Here is a 21668-nt window from a genome sequence, read left to right on the forward strand (position 1 = left end):
ACCCTGGGTGGAACAGCTGAGGTGTTAAAAGCAGATGTTTAAGGAAAATTACCTGAGCAACAAGTTACTGCTAAAAGTTAAGATAGCTGCAACTCTCTCTCTTTCTTTCTCTCTTTTTCACTAATAATAACTTTCGGTTTTCACAGAAATTTCAAATTGTTAAAATGAAAAGCATTTTGTAGCATTGGACCTTTAGTGCTGCCAAACAGAATTGTCCAACAGGATATTTTGTAAGCTTCGACTAGGCAGCCTCCAATTTCTTATCCCACCTAAGCGTCTTTGCTATGCAGTTTTACAGAAGCGTGTGGTAGGTTCTAGGCTAGTAGTGTCATAGAATAAAAACCCAAACCAATTATATCCAAATATAGGAAATCATGCAGAGTCTGAAATCCTTCTGGTTTCAGTTTAGATGGTTATTGAAGATTATGAACGGCTGTGCTCTGTCCGTGGAAAAAGCTAATGTTCCCGAGCTCGAATAAATTTTTATACATAGCTGAACATTGACCAGAAAATTTGACACACTTTCTATACTAATGGTCAACAACTATTGGAATTTTGCCACCTTTGTGTGATTCCCTTCAGTCTTGCCCACTTTCTTAGGGTATGCCGATTCATGTTCATTATTCATTATGCTAATACACCTGTTTGGCATTTTGCTGTCTTTGTCTAGTATCTTTGTCAACTATGTCCTATATGACTTAGTGCATATTGGTGTATTTCTGTGTTTTAAGTATCTAAGGCTCAGTGCAATTCATTGCTTAACAGTACTTAAACCATATTGGTGTGGTTACAGTAAACTTTAAAAATAATGTCTTATAAGGTACAGAATCACAGTAAATCAAGTGCTTAATTAAAATAAGTGTATAATAATATTATACTTTCTAATTTCCATTCATACTGTATTTTTATTATCCAGTGTTTGATTGTATATAAAAAATATCCAGGAAATATTCATGTAGATATATTTCCATAGTACTTGTGTCCTTTGAGCATCAGAGTCCCACTTATCCTAATTGTACTCAATTCCCTACCAAGTACTAGCCTGTGTTGGCTTCACTAGCAGCCCTCTTTAGGCTTAAACGTCTTGTAAAGGTGGTAGGTACCTTTAGCATATGTTGGGTTGCCTGCACACATTTGTTAGTTAATTAAAGCCATTGATTGATGGCTGAAATCTTGAAAATCACTTTTTCATCATTCATGTTTCTTTCTAGTGTCACTGAAAATGCTTTTCCTACTACGTTTACAGTACATGTCCACTTGGTAGATGTTGCTTTTTGGATTCCTACACTCTTGTTATTTATAAATGTACTATTCCACATTTTTTTTTTGAAGAATCTGTGTTATTTGACCATGGGCAGTTTTCAAGTCTATTGCATGTTGGTAGATGTTACATGTATAATCCCTAGAGTACCGAACTCATGCAAGTACAAGTTTCATGTCTGACTCACTGATTGTTTATTTGTATTGTTGAATATCCTGCATAGCATATACATGCTGGTTGCTGAATGTTGAACCAAGCACATACCTTAAATACTAACTGCGCTATAAAACCTCAGTTTTCTAGTGTGCGTGCATTATTTGAAAAAGATACCTAACTTCATTGTGAAAAGTGGGCAACAGCATAGAGAAAAAGTGTCACCATCACTACTACCTGCTTGTTCCCTTAAGAGTGGGTCAGCTACAAATTAGCTCAAGTGTCCAGAAAACTAGAGGAATATATTTGCAGCTGCATGTTTTTGGCATTACTTGAAATACAATCCTCATTTTCCTAGAAAATTTTTGAATACTTTTCCATTGTTAACTCTTTATAAAGTTATAAAACCGGAGATATGTTTGATCTATGATCCTGATGCATCCATTATCACTTTGCTTATACATTCATTTTTTTCCCCTGAGATATTCAAGCTACTTGAGCTCCTAGAATGTTTTTGGACATATCACCCTTGTAATGTTAATAATAGAACACTGAAATTATTACAAAAAAGTATAATTTATATCTTTTATAAATAGATATTGAGTTCTTCCAACTAGAAATGTCTTGCATTCTGCTGTTGTATCTGTGTTTACTTTTTTTTGAAAATTTCAGTTCTTTTAAAAATGACTGTAATTTGCTTAACATTAGAAGGTTTTCTAATTATTTTTGTAAGGTATCTTCAGTAACAACCAAATGGCCTTTATCATCTCTAGGTAAAAATTTTGTTGAATTCAGAATGCTTGGGTAATGCTTTAAAGAATAAGTACACAGTTAGCTATGTGCTTTAATTTATTTCATTGTTTCTTGCTCTAGCATTAATGCAATAGTATTATTGGTATTTTAAAATTAATGCAATTCTAAAACACACATCTGATCCTTTTTCTGTTTTAAAGTATATCCATCCCCATTGTTTCTTAAGTTTAAAATATGTGCATAACGGTAAAAATAGATTTTAATTAATGTCATAATTCCTTTTTTTTTTTTTAAGATGTCAAGACTTTTCTTGGTAAATTAAGAAATACAAAAGAATACAGCTAATGAAAATACTGAAGAAAGAAAAGCAGGTAAAAACAAAGTAATTTTACTGAAAGTATTTCTTGTCAGAAAATAAAACTTTGGCATGGTGTTTTATTTATATGTATAAATTTTCCCTTGTGATTTAAGGGGGTTATAGGCACATGAATGAATGCAAAAATACGTGAATTTGTTTTGAATCTGTAATTACCGTATATTAAGTTTATTGCACTAAATAAGGTGTAAAAAGGTTTGAGAAACGTGAGAGAGAATGATCACTGCACAGGGAAATCATATGTGTGAAACTGGTTGCTGAGAAAAAGATGTGTGGCATCCTCCAAAGTACAGTACATAGTTCAGCATTTATTTAGTGAAATTTTTACCAGATTTAACTTGTTATAATGAAGTTGTGTGTATGATTTTGCTAATAAACAAATAAATGATTAATATTACAGTTGCAGAAAAAATCCAAGAAAACACTAAGCACAAAATGATAAATGACAAACACTCATGATACAGTCCAGTTTTTTAGAAACAGATGATGGTATAGTTATAAAATGAATTGCCCTGTGAACAGCCCCCTGAAAGGTATGGAGGTGTTGTCCTACTATGATGCCAATGTATGTGAAGATTTCTACAAGTTGGGAGCACTCCCAGCTGAAGTCATTTTCCAACCAAGACGAAATCACATGAACAAAGTGAGCACAGGACAAGAACATAAATCCAAAGAAAACTAATACGATGGGTGTAATTGTAATCCAGTTGTGCAGTGAAGCGGCAAAAGAAAAAGACACTGCTGATAGCGATCCTATTGGCTTCTTATGGTTCACTTTCATCCAGCAGCCCTCACAGCAGCTGGCGAAGCTGCCTATTGATGTAGTACCCCTGTGTTTGCTGGGATTTTCGGTTCACTTAAATAGCACTGTTACAGCATCGTTTATAGTTTTCTGCAATAGATTGTGAAACTTACAAAATAATTTCAACTTAATTATTAAGTAGCCTGGGAATATGTGGATCCACCAATTGTAAACCAGCAAACTGCAAGAACTGACCTGTTCAAGGTTATGATTCAATAAATATGTGCTATTGTGCGTTGAGTAAGACTTAACAAATTTTGTTTTGGATAGGGCTACTATTGTATGCTAAGCATGCACACACACACACACCCCCACACCCTGTCCACTTGAAAATCCCAACAAGTGGATTGGTACATTTGAATTGTTGTATTATATAATAATATAGCATTATTAAACATAAGCTATTTTCTGTTGGCTTAGTAAGTTGCATTATTAAAAGATTGATATTTACGTAAGCCTTGCTGAAAATTAACAGAGAGAAATGCTAGCTTGCCATGTAGAATATCACTGTGCAGCAGGATTTTTTTTGTGCTTGAAATTTAAACACCCTAAAAGGTTGTTTTTATAATATACATTGAGGACTAAAGACAAATTGAGCAAGTGCTTCATTGTGAGGCACACTACAGTGGGAGGTGTTACTCAGCATTTCATGTTGCTAACTAATGTTGCTTTAATTCTGTGTTTTGCACAGAAAGTGTGAGTGTCTTTCTTGCTGTCTATGCAGTCTGCTGTAAAACTCTTCTACAGCAGTATCTCACTTAATGGTACTAAGAAGCCCTTGGTGAAAATAACCGTACATTTTATTTGAATAGCACCTTTCCCATGCTCAGAGTGATTTATATATATATATTAAAAATGAACAATGGAAAAAGCAGATACGTTTAAATGTACAACATAGGATACAAAATAATATCCGCGTAAAATAATATGTAATGATTAATACAGTAAACACAAATCTTTGAATTAAAACAAATGACAGTAAACCAGAATAATAAATAAAAGTACTATGAAGAAACCTGAACAAATAACATCATTTGTGATTGTAGTAGGGTGTTGTACTGTGTTAGCCATTATGAATGTAGAGAAAAGTCAAGCAAAATGACACCTTTTATTGGCTAACTAAAAAGATTGCAATATGCAAGCTTTCGCGGCAACTCAGGCCCCATCTTCAGGCAAGATGTAATCTTTTACAAGATGTAATAATTTGTGATAAAAATGCACCTGAGCAGAAAGGGTACACTGATATAAAGGGTCAGAATGCCATGATAAATAAATTTTCCTTCTTCAACAAATTAGTTTTATGTGGTATTTTTAAAAGAATTAACTGTGTCAACTTATCTAATTTAGAGAAATCATTCCAAAATCTTTGTGCAATAGAACAGAAGGCTCTCTCACCCATAGAGAACAGGTTAGTTTGAGACACAACAAGATTGACAGAATTGATGGACCTTAGTCGGCGTCCAGGGGTATATTGATGGAGGAGGTTACTGATGTAGTCCGATGCAAGGTCATTTTAAGCATTATAGATAATTAATAGAATTTTATACTCCATCCTATAAGATACAGGGAGCCAGTGAAACTGGAGCAGGTTGGGTGTATTGTGCTCACTGCTATGGGTTTGTGTAAGGACTCTTGCAGCATAGTGTTAAACCAGCTAGAGTGGTGATAAAAGATTAGCAGGTGCACCTGCTAATAGAGAATTACATTGATCCCTCACTATATTGTGCTTCAACTTTCGCGGCTTCACTCCGTTGCGGATTTTAAATGTAAGTATATCTAAATATGTATCACAGATTTTTCGCTGGTTCGTGGATTTGTGCGGACAATGGGTACATGCTTCCTCAGTTGGTTTGCCCAGTTGATTTCATACAAGGGACGCTATTGGTGGATGGCTGAGAAGCTACTCAATCAGAGCACGTATTACATATTAAATAAAACTCCTCAATGATATATGTGGTGCTTCACATACTTAAAAGCTCTAACACCACCTATTGATTTTTGATTGTTTGCTTTTATCTGTCTCTCTCACTCTCTCTGACATTCTCTGCTCCTGACGGAGGGGGTGTGAGCGGAGGGGCTTTTTGCCTAGAGGATACGGACACTCCTCTAAAAAATGCTGAAAGATTACCTTCACATTGCTCCCTTCCTTGCGGCCGCTGCGGTGCTTCGCATACTTAAAAGCCCAATAGCACGTATTGACTTTTGATTGTTTGCTTTTCTCTCTCTCTGTCTGTCCCTCTCTCTCTCTGACATTCTCTGCTCCTGATGCGCACTCCTTTGAAGAGGAAGATAGGTTTTCATTCTTTTAATTGTGAGAAAGAACGGTCATCTCTGTCTTGTCATGGAGCACAGTTTAAACTTTTGACTAAAGGGTGTTATTTCATGTCTAGAGGGCTCTAATAATGTTAAAAAACGTATTTAGAAGGTTGTAAATAAGGTTTTCTATGCTCTAACTGCGAAAATATTAGATTTATAAATAAAGAATCCTACTTCGCGGAAATTCATTTATCGCGGTAGAGTCTGGAACGAATTAACCGTGATAAACGAGGGTTTACTGTACAGTAGTCAGTGAGGGGTATAATAAAAGCATGGATAAGTTTGTCAGTATCAGAAAAGGAGAGGAAGGGGTGAACATGGGCTATCTTGTGGAGGTGCAAGTATGAAAGTTTGCTTAATATCACTTTCAGCCATATAGCCATTTATTTGCAGATAAATGTTGAATATTCTAGACAATCGATAACTCTAATACCATAGGAGTATGAACCACTATAGTTATTATTTTTGTTAATTTAATCACTCTGTTCTAAAGATTGCATATTATTTTATTACTCATGTCTGTTAAGTGTAGTATTTTCAGTCTACTTTATGGTCCCTCATATTTCTCTTTTTATTAGTGTATTAGTTTTTATTAACTGTCCACGATGATCATACTGCTTTTCTAAGCATGCAGTGTTAGTCAGTGTAAAGAAAATGTAGATGAACGTTATGGTAAATAAACTGGCCTTGACACAACAAGAAAAGGTTTGGGGCAGCCTCCTGTATAATTGAAAGTGGCTGCAAATGCAAAAGTTGAGAAAAATGGTCTTTATAGAACTGAACAGGTTAGGAAACATTGCAAATATATAGTTGAAAAACAGAAAGAGGAGAGATCTTGGGACCGGAACTGGAAATCAATCAATCAATCAATCAACATTTATTTATATAGCACATATTCATACAAAAAAATGTAGCTCAAAGTGCTTTACAAAATGAATAGAGAAATAGAAGACACAATAAAAAATAAACATAAGTCAACATTAATTAACATAGAATAAGAGTAAGGTCCGATGGCCAGGGTGGACAGAAAAACAAAAAAAAAAAACTCCAAAGGCTGGAGAAAAAAATAAAATCTGTAGGGGTTCCAGACCAAGAGACCACCAAGTCCCCTCTGGACAATCTACCTAACATAAGTCAAACCGTCCTCTTTGTATTTAGGGTTTTCATGGAAGGACCTGATGATGATGGTCACGTAGACTTCTGGCTTTCAGTCCATCAATGTTGGTGCATCATGATGCTTTGAGTAGGTGGTGGTGGCGCAGGCCGCCACCACAAAGAAACCGAAAACTGTGAATAGTTATTATGAAGAATTGAACATACAGAGTATCAGGATTAAGTTAAAGTGAAGTTATAAAAAGGCCATGTTAAAATGAAAAATGGAAATGAGGTCATCAGGATAGGACTACTTGGGATGTGGAAATTACGTCATTAGGAGGTGGCTCTTCTGCTTGTCTGCAAGTGACATCTTCTGGGGCAGGGTGATCTTATGGGAGACAGGCAGAATTTCCTGTATTTGGTCTGTGGGGAGATAAGTGAAAGGATTAGTGCACCCTGCCATCCCCTGGTCTTACCAGAAATTACCTTCTGTTGAGCCCTTTAGCTACCTCTCTTTTGCGCATGTGTGTGACAGCGTATATAATGAGTAAAGAATGGGCATCTTTTAACCAATTTTGTATGGAGAGTACCCTGTTTTGTTCATATGAGGCAAAGGTTACTTTCCTCAAGTGTTGTTTCACTTTATGGGTCTCGGTAGAACCACACGCTCCTATAAAGGCAGCTTTCCATTGTTTATTGTGTGTGTTGTGCCTGCACTGCCCATCTCACTGTTATTTGGCTTTGTCATGCTTAATCCTAGAGAGGACCTTGACCTGAGCAAAAAATCACCTTAAGAACCTAAAGAATACATTTTAGGCTGCAGTCATTTTACTCTGTGTATTTACTTTGTTAGATGAGACTGTATGCTGGCTTATCCAAATGACATAAGTTGGGGCTAATATGACTTAAGTTCCTATTTTAATCAAAACCATGATAACTGTAACATTCATTTGAATGAACAGATTTTTGCTGAGTATTGATTTACACCTTAGGATTGCATATATATTAAATAGCAAAATACCCGCGCTTCGCAGCGGAGAAGTAGTGTGTTAAAGAAGCAATGAAAAAGAAAAGGAAACATTTTGAAAATAACGTAACATGATTGTCAATGTAATTGTTTTGTCACTGTTGTGAGTGATGAGTGTTGTTGTCATATATATATATTTACACACACACACACATAAACATATATATATACATATCTATACATATATATATATCTACATATATACACATACACATACATATACATACACACATACATACATACACACACATATATACACACAAATACATATATATATATACATACACACACACATATATAAACATATATATACATATACATACATATCTACATATATACACACACAGCTATTTCGTATCAGTGCAATACGCTGCTTGTTAAAATGGATGACTCCCGCTCTTACGTGCAAGTCTGCGTGGATATTATGAACTATCAGTATTTGTTCAAGTTCTATTTAAATTTTAAATAGAAGGAATTTTTATTTAGTAGACAGAAATATCTTTGGTAGGAATGGTAAAAACAGACAGGAATATTATTCCTGAATAAATCAACTCAAACCTTAAACAACTTATAATATTTTGCTCTCCATAAAAATATATCCTGTCTAAATTATACAAGTTAGAAATAAAGTAAACATTAAAAGAACAAACATTCAAATTTCTTTACTCTTAGGTAATTTTATATAAAATATAAACTTAGATTTTAAATATCCCAAAAGATTTTGCTCTCCATAAAAATATATCCTGTCAAAATTATACAAATTCAAATATGAACATGCTGCATAACAAAACCTGGAAATATAAATAAAATGTGTTCCTTTCAGCAATAACAAATCAAATCATTCAGTTGTCTTTGCTCATATGTCATTTTAGAGCTGGACGCCTGGCATCTTTTTTTGGCAACAAGTTCGTTTACGTTTGGTGTGAGGTTCTGTGTTGTGGAGATTCTCAGGATGGATTGCAGGTGCTCATCAGTGAGGCGACTCCTGTGTGCTGTTTTGTTAGTCTTTATCACTGAGAAGAGCTTCTCACACAGATATGTGCTACCAAACATGCACAAGGTTCGAGCCGCATGTAGACGGACTTTTTTTATTCTTCAAAGTCACCAAAGCGCCGTGCAAACTCAGTGCGCTCAGTTTATCAGCAAAGTGCGTATTTGGGAACACCGTAGTGACGACTTGGTTTAACATTACTTGGCAACAGGGAAAGTGGGGCAAATTGCACTGGTCCATTTGTGTCTCCCATAAAAGCAGCTTCACTTGAAATCACTTTGTGATTGTGCACGGGTAAAAACGTCCGCTGAAGTGTCAGATTTTTATTTAATTATTCTGCTTTCTGTATCTTCTGCATTGCATTCAGGTTACCCTGATGTTTTGTCTCATAGTGCCGTCTTAGATTAAATTCTGTAATTACAGCCACATTAGCTCCACAAATGAGACACACGGGTTCAGTAAACATATACTCAGCCTCCCATCGTTTTAAAGGCTCTATTTTCAGAATGAACTTTTCTCTCCAGCATCGTGTGAGCTAGCTTCACAATAACTTGCAGCATCATAAGCTAGACTTGATTAACGCGGTAAGTGTTCGGCAAGGCAGCTGAAGCGCTGCATTATGGGATCTGTAGTTTATTGTGTTACCAGCGCTTCATATACCTGAGCCATTAATAACAATAATACAGTATATAAAATGATCTCAAGGGTCGGATATAATTACCCGCCGGCGGATGTGGCCCGTGGCCCTTGAGTTTGACAAATATGGACTAAATAGAACTTGAAAAGATATATTTTTGAAATGTGATCGCAAATTCAGATAGAGTTGACGCACTACAGCCTGCATCCTCCCCTCGCTCTTACTTTTTTTACCGTTCATCTAATGAATACACTGAGTATGGCTTTACCAAAATAATCATTGATGGCGAATAAAGTATCCATTATTCGAGTATGTAGATCGGAATATATATATACATATATATATACCCGCGTGTCGCAGAGAAGTAGTGTGTTAAAAAGCTAGAAAAGAAAAGGGAACATTTTAAAAATAACGTAACATGACTGTCAATATACAGTATTTGTTTTGTGAGTGTTACTGAGTGTTGCTGTCATCAAGGATTTGATTATCATTATTTCTTTCAATCAGGCTCGTATTTGTAGGATGTGTTGTGTTCAAGTTACATTCCGTGTTTGTCAATCGTTGTAAAGATGACAGGTTTCTTTCATCGATTCGTTTCTTACTGCATCAATAAACAGCTCGTCTTCTTTATCTGAGAGTATGGCGGCGCCCGTGCAGGCTGCGGCTTACAGAGCTCCCGAGTCCGCAGTGTTTAGTGTTAATCTTTGTTCGTCTTTGTTAACTAGTATAAGTAGAAAAGTAGATTTAAGTGATAGTAGTACGCAGACATACATTTACGAGCGCAAATCCTGCTAGATTTCCAAAGAAACTGCGCCGAAATACCCAGTGAGGTGACTGAGACGCTCCGCAGCCTTTGCTTACTTCGGCAGCCTGAGAAGCTGACTTGGCGCAACGCAAGCGCAGAGATCGGAAACAGAAGCGAGGTAAACGCGCGGTGTTCGCACAAGGCTAAAACTAACCCACCAGACCTGCGATACCGTCTATTCTGCTTGCGAACGTCCGATCGCTGGACAACAAGCTGGATTATATAAAGCTGCAGCGGGCCAAGCAGTGGGAAATGAGAGACTGCTGCATCTTTATTTTCACTGAGACATGGCTCCAGGAAAACATTGCAGACTCGGCAATCCAGCTAGACGGACTGACCATCTTCCGAGCGGACAGAGACGCCTCTTTGTCCGGTAAGACCAGGGGCGGACTGTGTGTTTATGTGAACAGAGAGTGGTGTACTGAACGCTGCCTCAGTTGCGCGACACTGTTCCCGCTGATAGAGGTTTTATCAGTAAGGTGTCGGCCTTTCTACCTGCCGAGGGAATACAGTTGCGTGATGGTGGTGGCGGTCTACCTCCGCCTAGCGCAAATGCCAACCAGGCGCTAGCGAACTCTACGAGATCATCAGCAAACTGCAAACACGCACCCGAGGCATTTTTCATTTTGCTGGAGACTTCAATCATGCCAACTTGAAGTCATTTCTCCCAAAATTCTCCCAGAATGTGAACTTTGCAACTAGAGGGGGAAGCTGTCTGGACAATGTTTACACGAGCCCTGACGCCTACAAGGCACTACCCCACCCTCACCTGGGCTGTTCAGATCATATCAGCGTTTTATGGTTCCTGCATACAAGTCCCTGCTGAAGCGCACTAAACCAGCCCGCAAGAGCATCAGAGTGTGGCAGGTTGGTGCGGTTTCAGCTCTCCAAGACTGCTTGAATTGACAGACTGGGACATTTTCAGAGAGGCTGCTATGGATGGTGACTCCATCAATCTGGAGGAGTACACAGACTCTGTGACTGGCTACATCTCCAAATGCATAGAGGATGTTACTGTTACCAAGGATGTTACCACTAGAGCCAACCAAAAGCCCTGGATGACAAGAGAAGTGCACAAGCTGCTCAAGATCAGAAATGCAGCCTTCAGATCTGGAGACAAGGCGCCCTTAGGGTGACCAGAGCCAACCTGTCTCGTGCTATAAGGAGAGCTAAGTGGGCATACGCAGAAGATCAACAAACAATTCAGCAGCACCAGAGACACACGTCGTATGTGGCAGGGTGTTCAGGCAATTACAAACTACAAGCCCAATCCACACAGCAGTGATGGTGATGCCTCCCTTCCAGATGAGCTGAACAACTTCTTTGCACGGTTTGAGGCACAGAACAAAGAGCCTGCGAGAAAAGCAACACCTCCCTCCACTGACCAAGCACTCTGTCTCTCCATAACAGATGTGAGGAGGACTCTATCCAGAGTCAATCCAAGGAAGGCTGCAGGACCTGACAACATACCTGGTCTTGTGCTCAAAGAATGTGCAAGTCAACTGGCTGGTGTCCTCACAGACATCTTCAACACATCTCTGAGCCAGTCGTCAGTCCCAACATGCTTCAAGTCGACCACCATCATACCAGTGCCAAAGAAGTCATCAGTGACATGCCTGAATGACTACCGACCAGTTGCACTCACACCAATCATAATGAAGTGCTTGAAAGGTTAGTCATGTCACACATAAAGACTAATCTCCTGCCTCCCTTGACCCTCTTCAGTTTGCATACCGCTCAAACAGGTCAACTGAGGATGCCATATGCTCTGCCCTTCACATCTCCCTGACACATCTGGATAAAAAGACACATATGTCAGGATGCTATTCATAGACTTTAGCTCTGCCTTCAACACAATCATCCCTCCAAAGCTGGTTGTAAAACTGAGCAGGTTGGGCCTAAACACCACCCTCTGCAATTGGATCCTGGACTTCTTGACAGAGAGGCCCCAGTCAGTTCGGATGGGCTACAACACTTCCAGCATCATCACACTGAGCACTGGAGCACCGCAGGGCTGTGTGCTTAGTCCACTGCTCTTCACCCTGCTGACTCACGACTGCACAGCCACGCACAACACCAATCACATCATCAAGTTTGCGGATGATACGACGGTGCTGGGACTGATAAGCAGGGATGATGAAAGAGCATACAGAGATGAGGTGAAATGGCTGTCCGCATGGTGTGAAGACAACAATCTATCTCTCAATGTCGACAAAACAAAAGAGATAATCGTGGACTTCAGAAAATCACGTCCTGCCCACATCCCGCTCAGCATCAACGGTTTAGATGTGGAGATTGTTAGGAGTACCAAGTTCCTCGGTGTGCACTTAACTGAGGAACTTACGTGGACACATAACACCTCATCACTAATCAAGAAAGCCCAGCAGAGACTACACTTCCTGAGGCGGCTGAATCAAGCACGTCTTCCCCCTTCCATCCTCACCATGTTCTACAGAGGCATCATAGAGAGTGTCCTGACCAGCTGCATCACTGTCTGGTATGGCAACTGCAACATATCCGACCATAGCGCCTGCAAAGGATAGTGAAGACAGCAGAGAACATTATTGGGGTGCCTCTCCCTTCACTACAAGACATATTTTACAAACGCTGTGTCCGCAAGGCCTGCAGCATTGTGCAGGACCCCTTACACCCCTCACATGGACTTTTCACACTTCTGCCATCCAAGAGAAGATATTGCAGCATCAAAGCCAAATCTGCGAGGCTGCAGGAGAGTTTTTTCCCCCAAGCTGTTAGACTCCTTAACACCAGGCTGCCCCCTGGGACCTTCCACACGGCCTCAGCCTCCTCTACAAAACAGAACTTTTATACATGAAAACCACTATCCTGCAAAGAACTGAAAATCTCATACTGACCTCTAAGGATTTATGAAACATTCTGACCTGTCATTGTTTACACACGTCTTAAACAACTATTATCATACACTGATAATTTCTGTATTATCTATATCTATTATTTATTATTTATTTACTTATTATATTACATATCTTACACATCAATATTGCTGCTACTTGTTTGTCCTATCTTTGCACAATGTCTTGTCTTGTTTGTTTGTGTTTTAATTATAAATTTTAAAATTTTTATTCTATTTTTAATTTACTATTTGCATATCATGTTGTTACACTGTGGACCCTGAGCTTCGCAATTTCGTCTATCTGTATACTTGTATATGGTTGAGATGACAATAAAGTTCACTTTGACTTTGACTTTGACTTATCTGAGACCTGACACACTGCATGCACGGGTTTTTTTTACACTGTCTTCCTTTAGCGGGGCAATGAGTTTTTCCACCGTGTGCTTTGTTTCCGCAGTAGCTGGATTTATGAATATGCTTATCAGACGCTTCATATTTTTGCTGCCTTTTCAATTGTGTAATTCGGTTTTTGTTCAGCGCTCTTTGGAACTGTTGCCTTTTATTTCTGCACTGCGTCAGTTCACGTGAGCCGCTCGGTGTACATGCATCGAAGGTTCCCAGCTGTGCTGGTGCCATCTCGTACTATGTCCGTGGCTGTATTTAATGTTACCTTTGTCCTGGCACTTAAAACTTTCTCTCGCAGTTTCGCTGAGTTTGTGTCAAACACCACCCTGACCATCTCATCTTCCTCTCCATAAACACAGTCCTTCACCCGTGAATATTTAGTGGGAGTTTGCTATTGGATTGCAGCTGACGGACGGCCTTATATGGGCAGGCACTAAATTACAAACGACAGCGGCAGCCTGTCTATGAACTTAATTTAAAGTGTAGGTTTACATCGTGCTTTGTTTCCGAAGTAGCAGAACTCATGAACATGGTTGTATATGTCACTCGCTCGCTTCTTATTGTTTCGCTGCCTTCTCAATTATATAATGCATGTTTTCTTCAGCGCTTTTTGGAAGTCTTCCTGGTTTTCTATGTACTGCGTGATTACGTGGGAGGCGTGATGATGTCACACGAAACTCCGCCCCCACGGCGTTCAAGCTCATCTCCATTACAGTAAATGGAGAAAAACAGCTTCCAGTTATGACCATTACGTGTAGAATTTCGATATAAAACCTGCCCAACTTTTGTAAGGAAGCTGTAAGGAATGAACCTGCCAAATTTCAGCCTTCCACCCACACGGGAAGTTGGAGAATTTGAGTGAGTGAGTGATAGGGCTGGCTTTGCCTTTTATTAGTATAGACTAGCAGAATACCCGCGCTTCTCAGCGGAGAAGTAGTGTGTTAAAGAAGTTATGAAAAAGAAAAGCAAACATTTTAAAAATAACGTAAGATGATTGTTGTTAATAATTGTTTTGTCATTGATATGAGTAGTGTTGTTGTCATATCTATCTATTTATATATATATATATATATATATATATATATATATATATATATATATATATATATATATATATATATATATATATATATATATAGCAAAATAGCTGCGATTGACAGCGAGAAGTAAAAAGAAAAGGAAACATTTTAATAATAGCGTAACATGATTGACAATGTAAATGTTTTGTAATTGTCATGAGTGTTGCTGGCATATATATATATATATATATATATATATATATATATATATATATATATATTTATATATATATACACACACACATAGACACATATATAAACATATATATACATATAAACATATATATATATACACATCTATACACATATATATACAGTTATATATATATATACATATACACACATACATATATATACACATACTGTATATACAACATATACATATCTACATATATACTGTATATACACATATGTATACAAATCTACATATATATATCTACATATATATATTAGGGGTGGGACTCGATTAAAAAATTAATCCAATTAATTAGAGGCTGTGTAAGAATTAATCTTGATTAATCGTATGTAATCACACACGTAAATTTGCCCCAAATCGCAAATTTTTTTTTTTTAAAACGGTTTTAGTGGGCTTACAGAATCAAATAATAGACATGGACATGAATATTGTAAACTGAAGCTGTTTTAATTTCTGAAAAAAAGCTTTTAAACTGCATTTGAATTCAAAACAGAAACAAAAATATCATCCCTGGTTAAAATTGGGCAGACTTAAAAATAAAGTGGTAGTTTAAGTACTTTAAGTACATTTTCAGAATAGTATTGTCTTTAAATAATAATAACCAAAATTTCACCATAAAGTGCAGTTTTTCTTCTTAAAAAATAAGTCAGAAACATAAAAGGTAATTTGACCAGCTTACTCTTTAAACTCTGAGTAACATTAGCCAAAATTATTTTGTACATTAGACTAAAACAGTGTGATCATTGAACATTTTGTAATTAGATGTATTTAGAATTACTAACGGTCACGGAAGTCCAATGATCCCCAGTAAGAGCCACAAAGTCCGCTTTCTGTAATGCATCTAATTTTGCTTGCTTTTCAGTGTGCACAAAACCATGCTTTTATCAAGGCTTCGCTCGGGTAGTCGAAATGATCAGTCGTAGGAATGCGCTTTATTCCGACTCTAACATTTTTGTAGCTGTGATGTGTGCATCAGTGTAATGGATGTACCAGGAAATCATGCATTGACAAAAGTTCCGTTTGCTTGGAATTGAAAGTGTGATTAAATGCGTTATTTTTTAACGCGTTATGGAGTACATGCATCGAAGCTTCTCAACTGTGCTTGTGCTAAGAAAGGGAAAATTTTAAAAATAACGTAACATGATTCTGCGTTAACCTAATATTTTTCATACGTCCCAAACCAAGGAGATGGGAAGGTAAAATGAATCGGTAGCGCATACATAGTCAGTACATCCCCTCTCGGGAATCAACCTCAATGTCGGCGTTAGAGGCTTAAGACTCTACAATTGCGCCACCGCTTGTCTGTGCTAAAGTATGTATTGTAGATCGGGCTATAGATATACATTTATATATATATACCCGTGTATCGTGGAGAAGTAGAAGTTATGAAAAAGAAAAGGGAACATTTTAAAAATAACGTAACATGATTGTCAATATACAGTAATTGTTTTGTGAGTGTTATTGAATGTTGCTGTCATCAAGGATTTGATTATCATTGTTTCTTTCAATCAGGCTCGTATTTGTACGATGTGTTCAAGTTACATTCCGTGTTTGTCAATCGTTGTAAAGATAAGAGGTTTCATTCATCGATTAGTTCCTTTTTTTTTTTTTTAACGCTGTCTTCCTTTAGCGGGACATTGACTTTTTCCACCGTGTGCTTTGTTTCCACAGTAGCTGCATTTATGAATATGCTTATCAGGCGCTTCATATTTTTTGCTGCCTTTTCAATTGTGTAATTCGGTTTTTGTTCAGCGCTCTTTGGAACTGTTGCTTTTTATCTGTGCACTGCATCAGTTCACGTGAGCCACTTGGTGTACTTGCATCGAAGGTTCCCAGCTGTGCTGGTGCCATCTCGTGCTATGTCCATAGCTTTATTTAATGTTACCTTAGTTCTGGCACTTAAAACTTTCTCTGGCTGTTTCGCTGAGTTTGTGTCAAACACCACCCTGACCATCTCATCTTCCTCTCCATAAGCACAGTCCTTCACCCGTGAATATTTACCCGTGGCAGTTTGCTATTGGATTGCCGCTGACGGATGGCCTTATATGGGCAGGCACTAAATTACAAACGCCAGCGGCAGCCTGTCTATGAACTTAATTTAAAGTGTAGGTTTACATCGTGCTTTGTTTCCGAAGTAGCAGAACTCGCTTCTTATTGTTTCGCTGCCTTCTCAATTATATAATGCATGTTTTCTTGAGCGCTTTTGAGGTCTTCCTGGTTTTCTATGTACTGCGTGATTACGTGGGAGGCGTGATGATGTCACACGAAACTCCGCCCCCACGGCGTTGAAGCTCATCTCCATTACAGTAAATGGAGAAAAACTGCTTCCAGTTATGACCATTACGCGTAGAATTTCGATATAAAACCTGTCCAACTTTTGTAAGGAAGCTGTAAGGAATCAACCTGCCAAATTTCAGCCTTCCACCCACACGGGAAGTTGGAGAATTAGTGAGTGAGTGAGTGAGTGAGTGAGGGCTTTGCCTTTTATTAGTATAGATAAGTGCTTATACTGTGTTGCATGACTCCCTTTAACTGGTCTCAACCCAAACAGTATGATAAATATATACAGTGATCCCTCCTCGATCGTGGGGGTTGTGTTCCAGAACCCCCCGCGAAAGGTGAAAATCCGCGAAGTAAAAAACATATGTTTATATGGTTATTTTTATATATTTTATGCCTTTATAAACTCTCCCACACTCTTATAAACATTTTCCGCAGTTATACAGCATAAACCCTTTGTATTCTCTTAGGTAAGATTTGTTGAAATTATGTATGTAAACACACGGGTTATATACAGTAAAACCTAAATATTATTTTAATACTAGAATTGCCAGAGTCTACGAAAAAACTCGTGGATCCGGCCTACCTTAAATTCATTCGCACCTCTCTGCCAGTGTCTTTTGTCCTCTAAATGTGCCGATAAAGACAATCTGCAAGCTGTCGGCTATTCCATCCCCCCACCGACTTAGAACATGCACAAACTTCTCCGAGTTCATGCCTTGATTGATTATCTGGGAGTGAGCTGCTGGAGTTTTAGAATAGAAATAATAGATCGTTATTTGGAACATGCATTTCATGTGTGTTCCGTTTCTACACTAATCTGTGTAAACACATTTTTAAAACAAACGTTTTTCATATTTTAGTAGTAAATGACAAAATGTAGGCATAAACTATATAATGTATGAAACGTGAAGTCCAAAGATCAAGTAATCATTTTGACAAAAGGTTCAAGGAAAAGACAACAGCTTCCATGGCGTAGTGGTAAGATTTGCTGACTTGCCGACTCACTCCTATATTTGCCATTTTAAGTAGTGAGCTGCTGTTATTGTTAATATTATACAGTACACTCATACACTTGGTTTGCGTCTGTAACACACGGTGTACATTTGTAGGATTTGTAAAAGTTACTGTTTTTTTTCACTTTTATTCTCTCTAAATCACGATACATACCAACGTCCCCCCACCCAGTTGTGGATAGTTGACACAGACTGCTCAGCCAATCAGTGCCCAGCAGGCCTGTTGCGCCTTAGAGACCCGAGTTCGATTCCCTGCTGGGTAGAAAGTGTTATTTTTTTTTTTCTTTTTAACCATATAAAGTGGTATGTACAGTCAGTCTGATCGTTGTATTTTCATGGGGATGCTCCTTTTACTGTAAAATATTATTTTTAACAATTGAGACTGCAATTAACATGAACAAGTGTCTTTTATAACTGTTATTTTTAAGATCCATAAGACATACACGGACAGAGCACTGCATAATAGACAGACAGATAGAGAAATCACTAGATATATAAATAACAAGGGAACAGGGAAGGCACTGTATAATAGAGATAAAAAACAGCTAAGGGGATAGATAAATAGCTATAGGGCGTCTTCATGTGATCCAAATAAATAACATTTGAGCTATAGCGTGTCTTTATGTGATCCATCAAGCTGATTTATTTACTTATCTTCCTACAGCATAAAGTCACAAGTGAACTGCAGAACTTCGTCTGTTTGATCATCAAGGGCATGCTCACAAATTATATGTGTAATGTCACAAAAAATACCTGCTGACACTTTAGTACGCGAGCAATGGTACGAGAATGCAGTTAGACTTTTTTTGGGCACATACACCACACTAGTGTTTAGATCTGGAAGGTGTAGCGTTTGCGAAACAAATAACATACGAGCTATAGCTCACCTTTATGTGTAAACAGCAGAGAATGAAACGGAATAAAAAAAAAAACAAAAACATAGCTAACCTTTACAAGTATCATAAATTACACCGGCTATTACAGACTGAAGTCAAATGTATATTTTTAGTCTAAAATAGTAAGAATAAGATCAGTTCACTTCTTAAAACGGAGTCATGCAGGATCGAACTTGTGACCTTTTGATTCCCAGTCAGCAGCTGATATGGTTGCGCCACGGAGGCAGTCATAGTAAATGCGTGTCAATGTCGCATGGTAACGTGGCTTTTTTTTCTGCAGTTATATTTTTGAATAGAAGGGCACTTGTTCTGTTAATATTTGTACCTTTTGTGAAAGTGTTTATTTATATTTGGAAATCTGGCTTAACACATTATACACTTCATGTCTACATTTTGTCAGTTATTACTAAAACATGAAAAACGTTTCTGTTTTAACAATGTGTTTACTGTGCATAGATTGTTGTAGACACAGAACACACATGAAATGCATGCGTTCCAAATAACGATATAGTGTTTATGGAAGGTGTCATTTTGCTTGACTTCTCACTCTATACAACTCCAAGCAGCTGACACGCAGGTAGACAGACTTGAGCTGAGAAAACTGTGCGCCGGTGGGGGCAGTGACAGCAGACAGCTTGCTGTTTGCTGCTTATCAACACATTTAAAGGACAAAAGACGCTGATGGAGAGATCTACGGGTTTTTTTGTAGGCTCTGGTAATTCTAGTGTTAAAGATATTGAGCTTCGTCGATATCACATATGTTACAGCCATTAGGATAGACAGGCCACCAGCAATAAATACGTACAATGCAAGAAAAATTGTATACAGTAAAATGTGTGTACGGTGACACTAAACATATGTACATGTACTAAGTACTATACGTAGAAAATTAATTATGGTTACTCACCAACAATGACACGATGACTTCTCTGTTAACGATGAGTTTAATTTTACTCTTCAGGCGACTGTGTAGCACTGCTATTGTTCTTCCGGCAGTCTTCAATCCAAATCCCTAAAGCAGATTCCATCTGGACTACCGCCTTATTATGTCCACTTACACCTCATTTTGTGCCCTTGTTAAAGAACACTGCGGCCATAGATCTTATATATTATATACTAGCAGAATACCCGCGCTTCGCAGCGGAGAAGTAGTGTGTTAAAGAAGTTATGAAAAAGAAAAGCAAACATTTTAAAAGTAACGTAAGATGATTGTTAATGTAATTGTTTTGTCATTGATATGAGTGTTGCTGAGAGATATATATATATATATATATATATATATATATATATACACACACACACAGACACATATATAAACATATATATACATATAAACATACAGTATATATAAATATATATATATATATACACATACATATATATACATATACATATATATACACATACTGTATATATACACACACATATATATACATACTGTATATACAACATATACATATCTACATATATACTGTATATACACATATGTATACAAATCTACATATATATATCTACATATATATATTAGGGGTGAGACTCGATTAAAAAAATTAATCCAATTAATTAGAGGCTGTGTAAGAATTAATCTTGATTAATCGTATGTAATCGCACGTAAATTTGCCCCAAATGCAAATTTTTTTTTTTTTATTTAAAACGGTTTTAGTGGGCTTACAGAATCAAATAATAGACATGGACATGAATATTGTAAACTGAAGCTGTTTTAATTTCTGAAAAAAAGCCTTTAAACTGCATTTGAATTCAAAACAGAAACAAAAATATCATCCCTGGTTAAAATTGGGCAGACTTAAAAATAAAGTGGTAGTTTAAGTACTTTAAGTACATTTGCAGAATAGTATTGTCTTTAAATAATAATAACCAAAATTTCACCATAAAGTGCAGTTTTTCTTCTTAAAAAAATAAGTCAGAAACATAAAAGGTAATTTGACCAGCTTACTCTTTAAACTCTGAGTAACATTAGCCAAAATTATTTTGTACATTAGGCTAAAACAGTGTGATCATTGAACATTTTGTAATTAGATGTATTTAGAATTACTAACGGTCACGGAAGTCCAATGATCCCCAGTAAGAGCCACAAAGTCCGCTTTCTGTAATGCATCTAATTTTGCTTGCTTTTCAGTGTGCACAAAACCATGCTTTTATCAAGGCTTCGCTCGGGAAGTCGAAATGATCAGTCGTAGGAACGCGCTTTATTCCGACTCTAACATTTTTGTAGCTGTGATGTGTGCATCAGTGTAATGGATGTACCAGGAAATCATGCATTGACAAAAGTTCCCGTTTGCTTGGAATTGAAAGTGTGATTAAATGCGTTATTTTTAACGGGTATGGAGTACATGCATCGAAGCTTCTCAGCTGTGCTTGTGCTAAGAAAGGGAAAATTTTAAAAATAACGTAACATGATTCTGCGTTAACCTAATATTTTTCATACGCCCCAAACCAAGGAGATGCGAAGGTAAAATGAATCGGTAGCGCGTACATAGTCAGTACACCCCTCTCTGAATCAACCTCGAATGTCGGCGTTAGAGGCTTAAGACTCTACAATTGCGCCACAGCGTGTGTCTTGTCTATGCTAAAGTATGTATTGTAGATCGGGGTATATATATACATTTATATATATACCCGTGTATCGCAGTGGAGAAGTAGAAGTTATGAAAAAGAAAAGGGAACATTTTAAAAATAACGTAACATGA

The 21668-nt window shown here is 37.4% G+C and overlaps 1 protein-coding gene across 1 annotated transcript in view; it reads left to right on the top strand.

Annotated features, from left to right (window-relative positions):
• Positions 1-21668, top strand: part of chd6 (chromodomain helicase DNA binding protein 6) — a 235714-nt gene that overhangs the window by 57395 nt on the left and 156651 nt on the right. Inside the window, exon 3 of the mRNA XM_039735928.1 lies at positions 2463-2538. Coding sequence (XP_039591862.1) covers positions 2512-2538 — 27 coding nt within the window. The 5' untranslated portion in view covers positions 2463-2511. The remainder of the gene's footprint in view (positions 1-2462; positions 2539-21668) is intronic.

This window comes from Polypterus senegalus, chromosome 14, assembly GCF_016835505.1.
Source record: "Polypterus senegalus isolate Bchr_013 chromosome 14, ASM1683550v1, whole genome shotgun sequence".
In the NCBI taxonomy this organism is placed as follows: Eukaryota; Metazoa; Chordata; class Cladistia; order Polypteriformes; family Polypteridae; genus Polypterus; species Polypterus senegalus.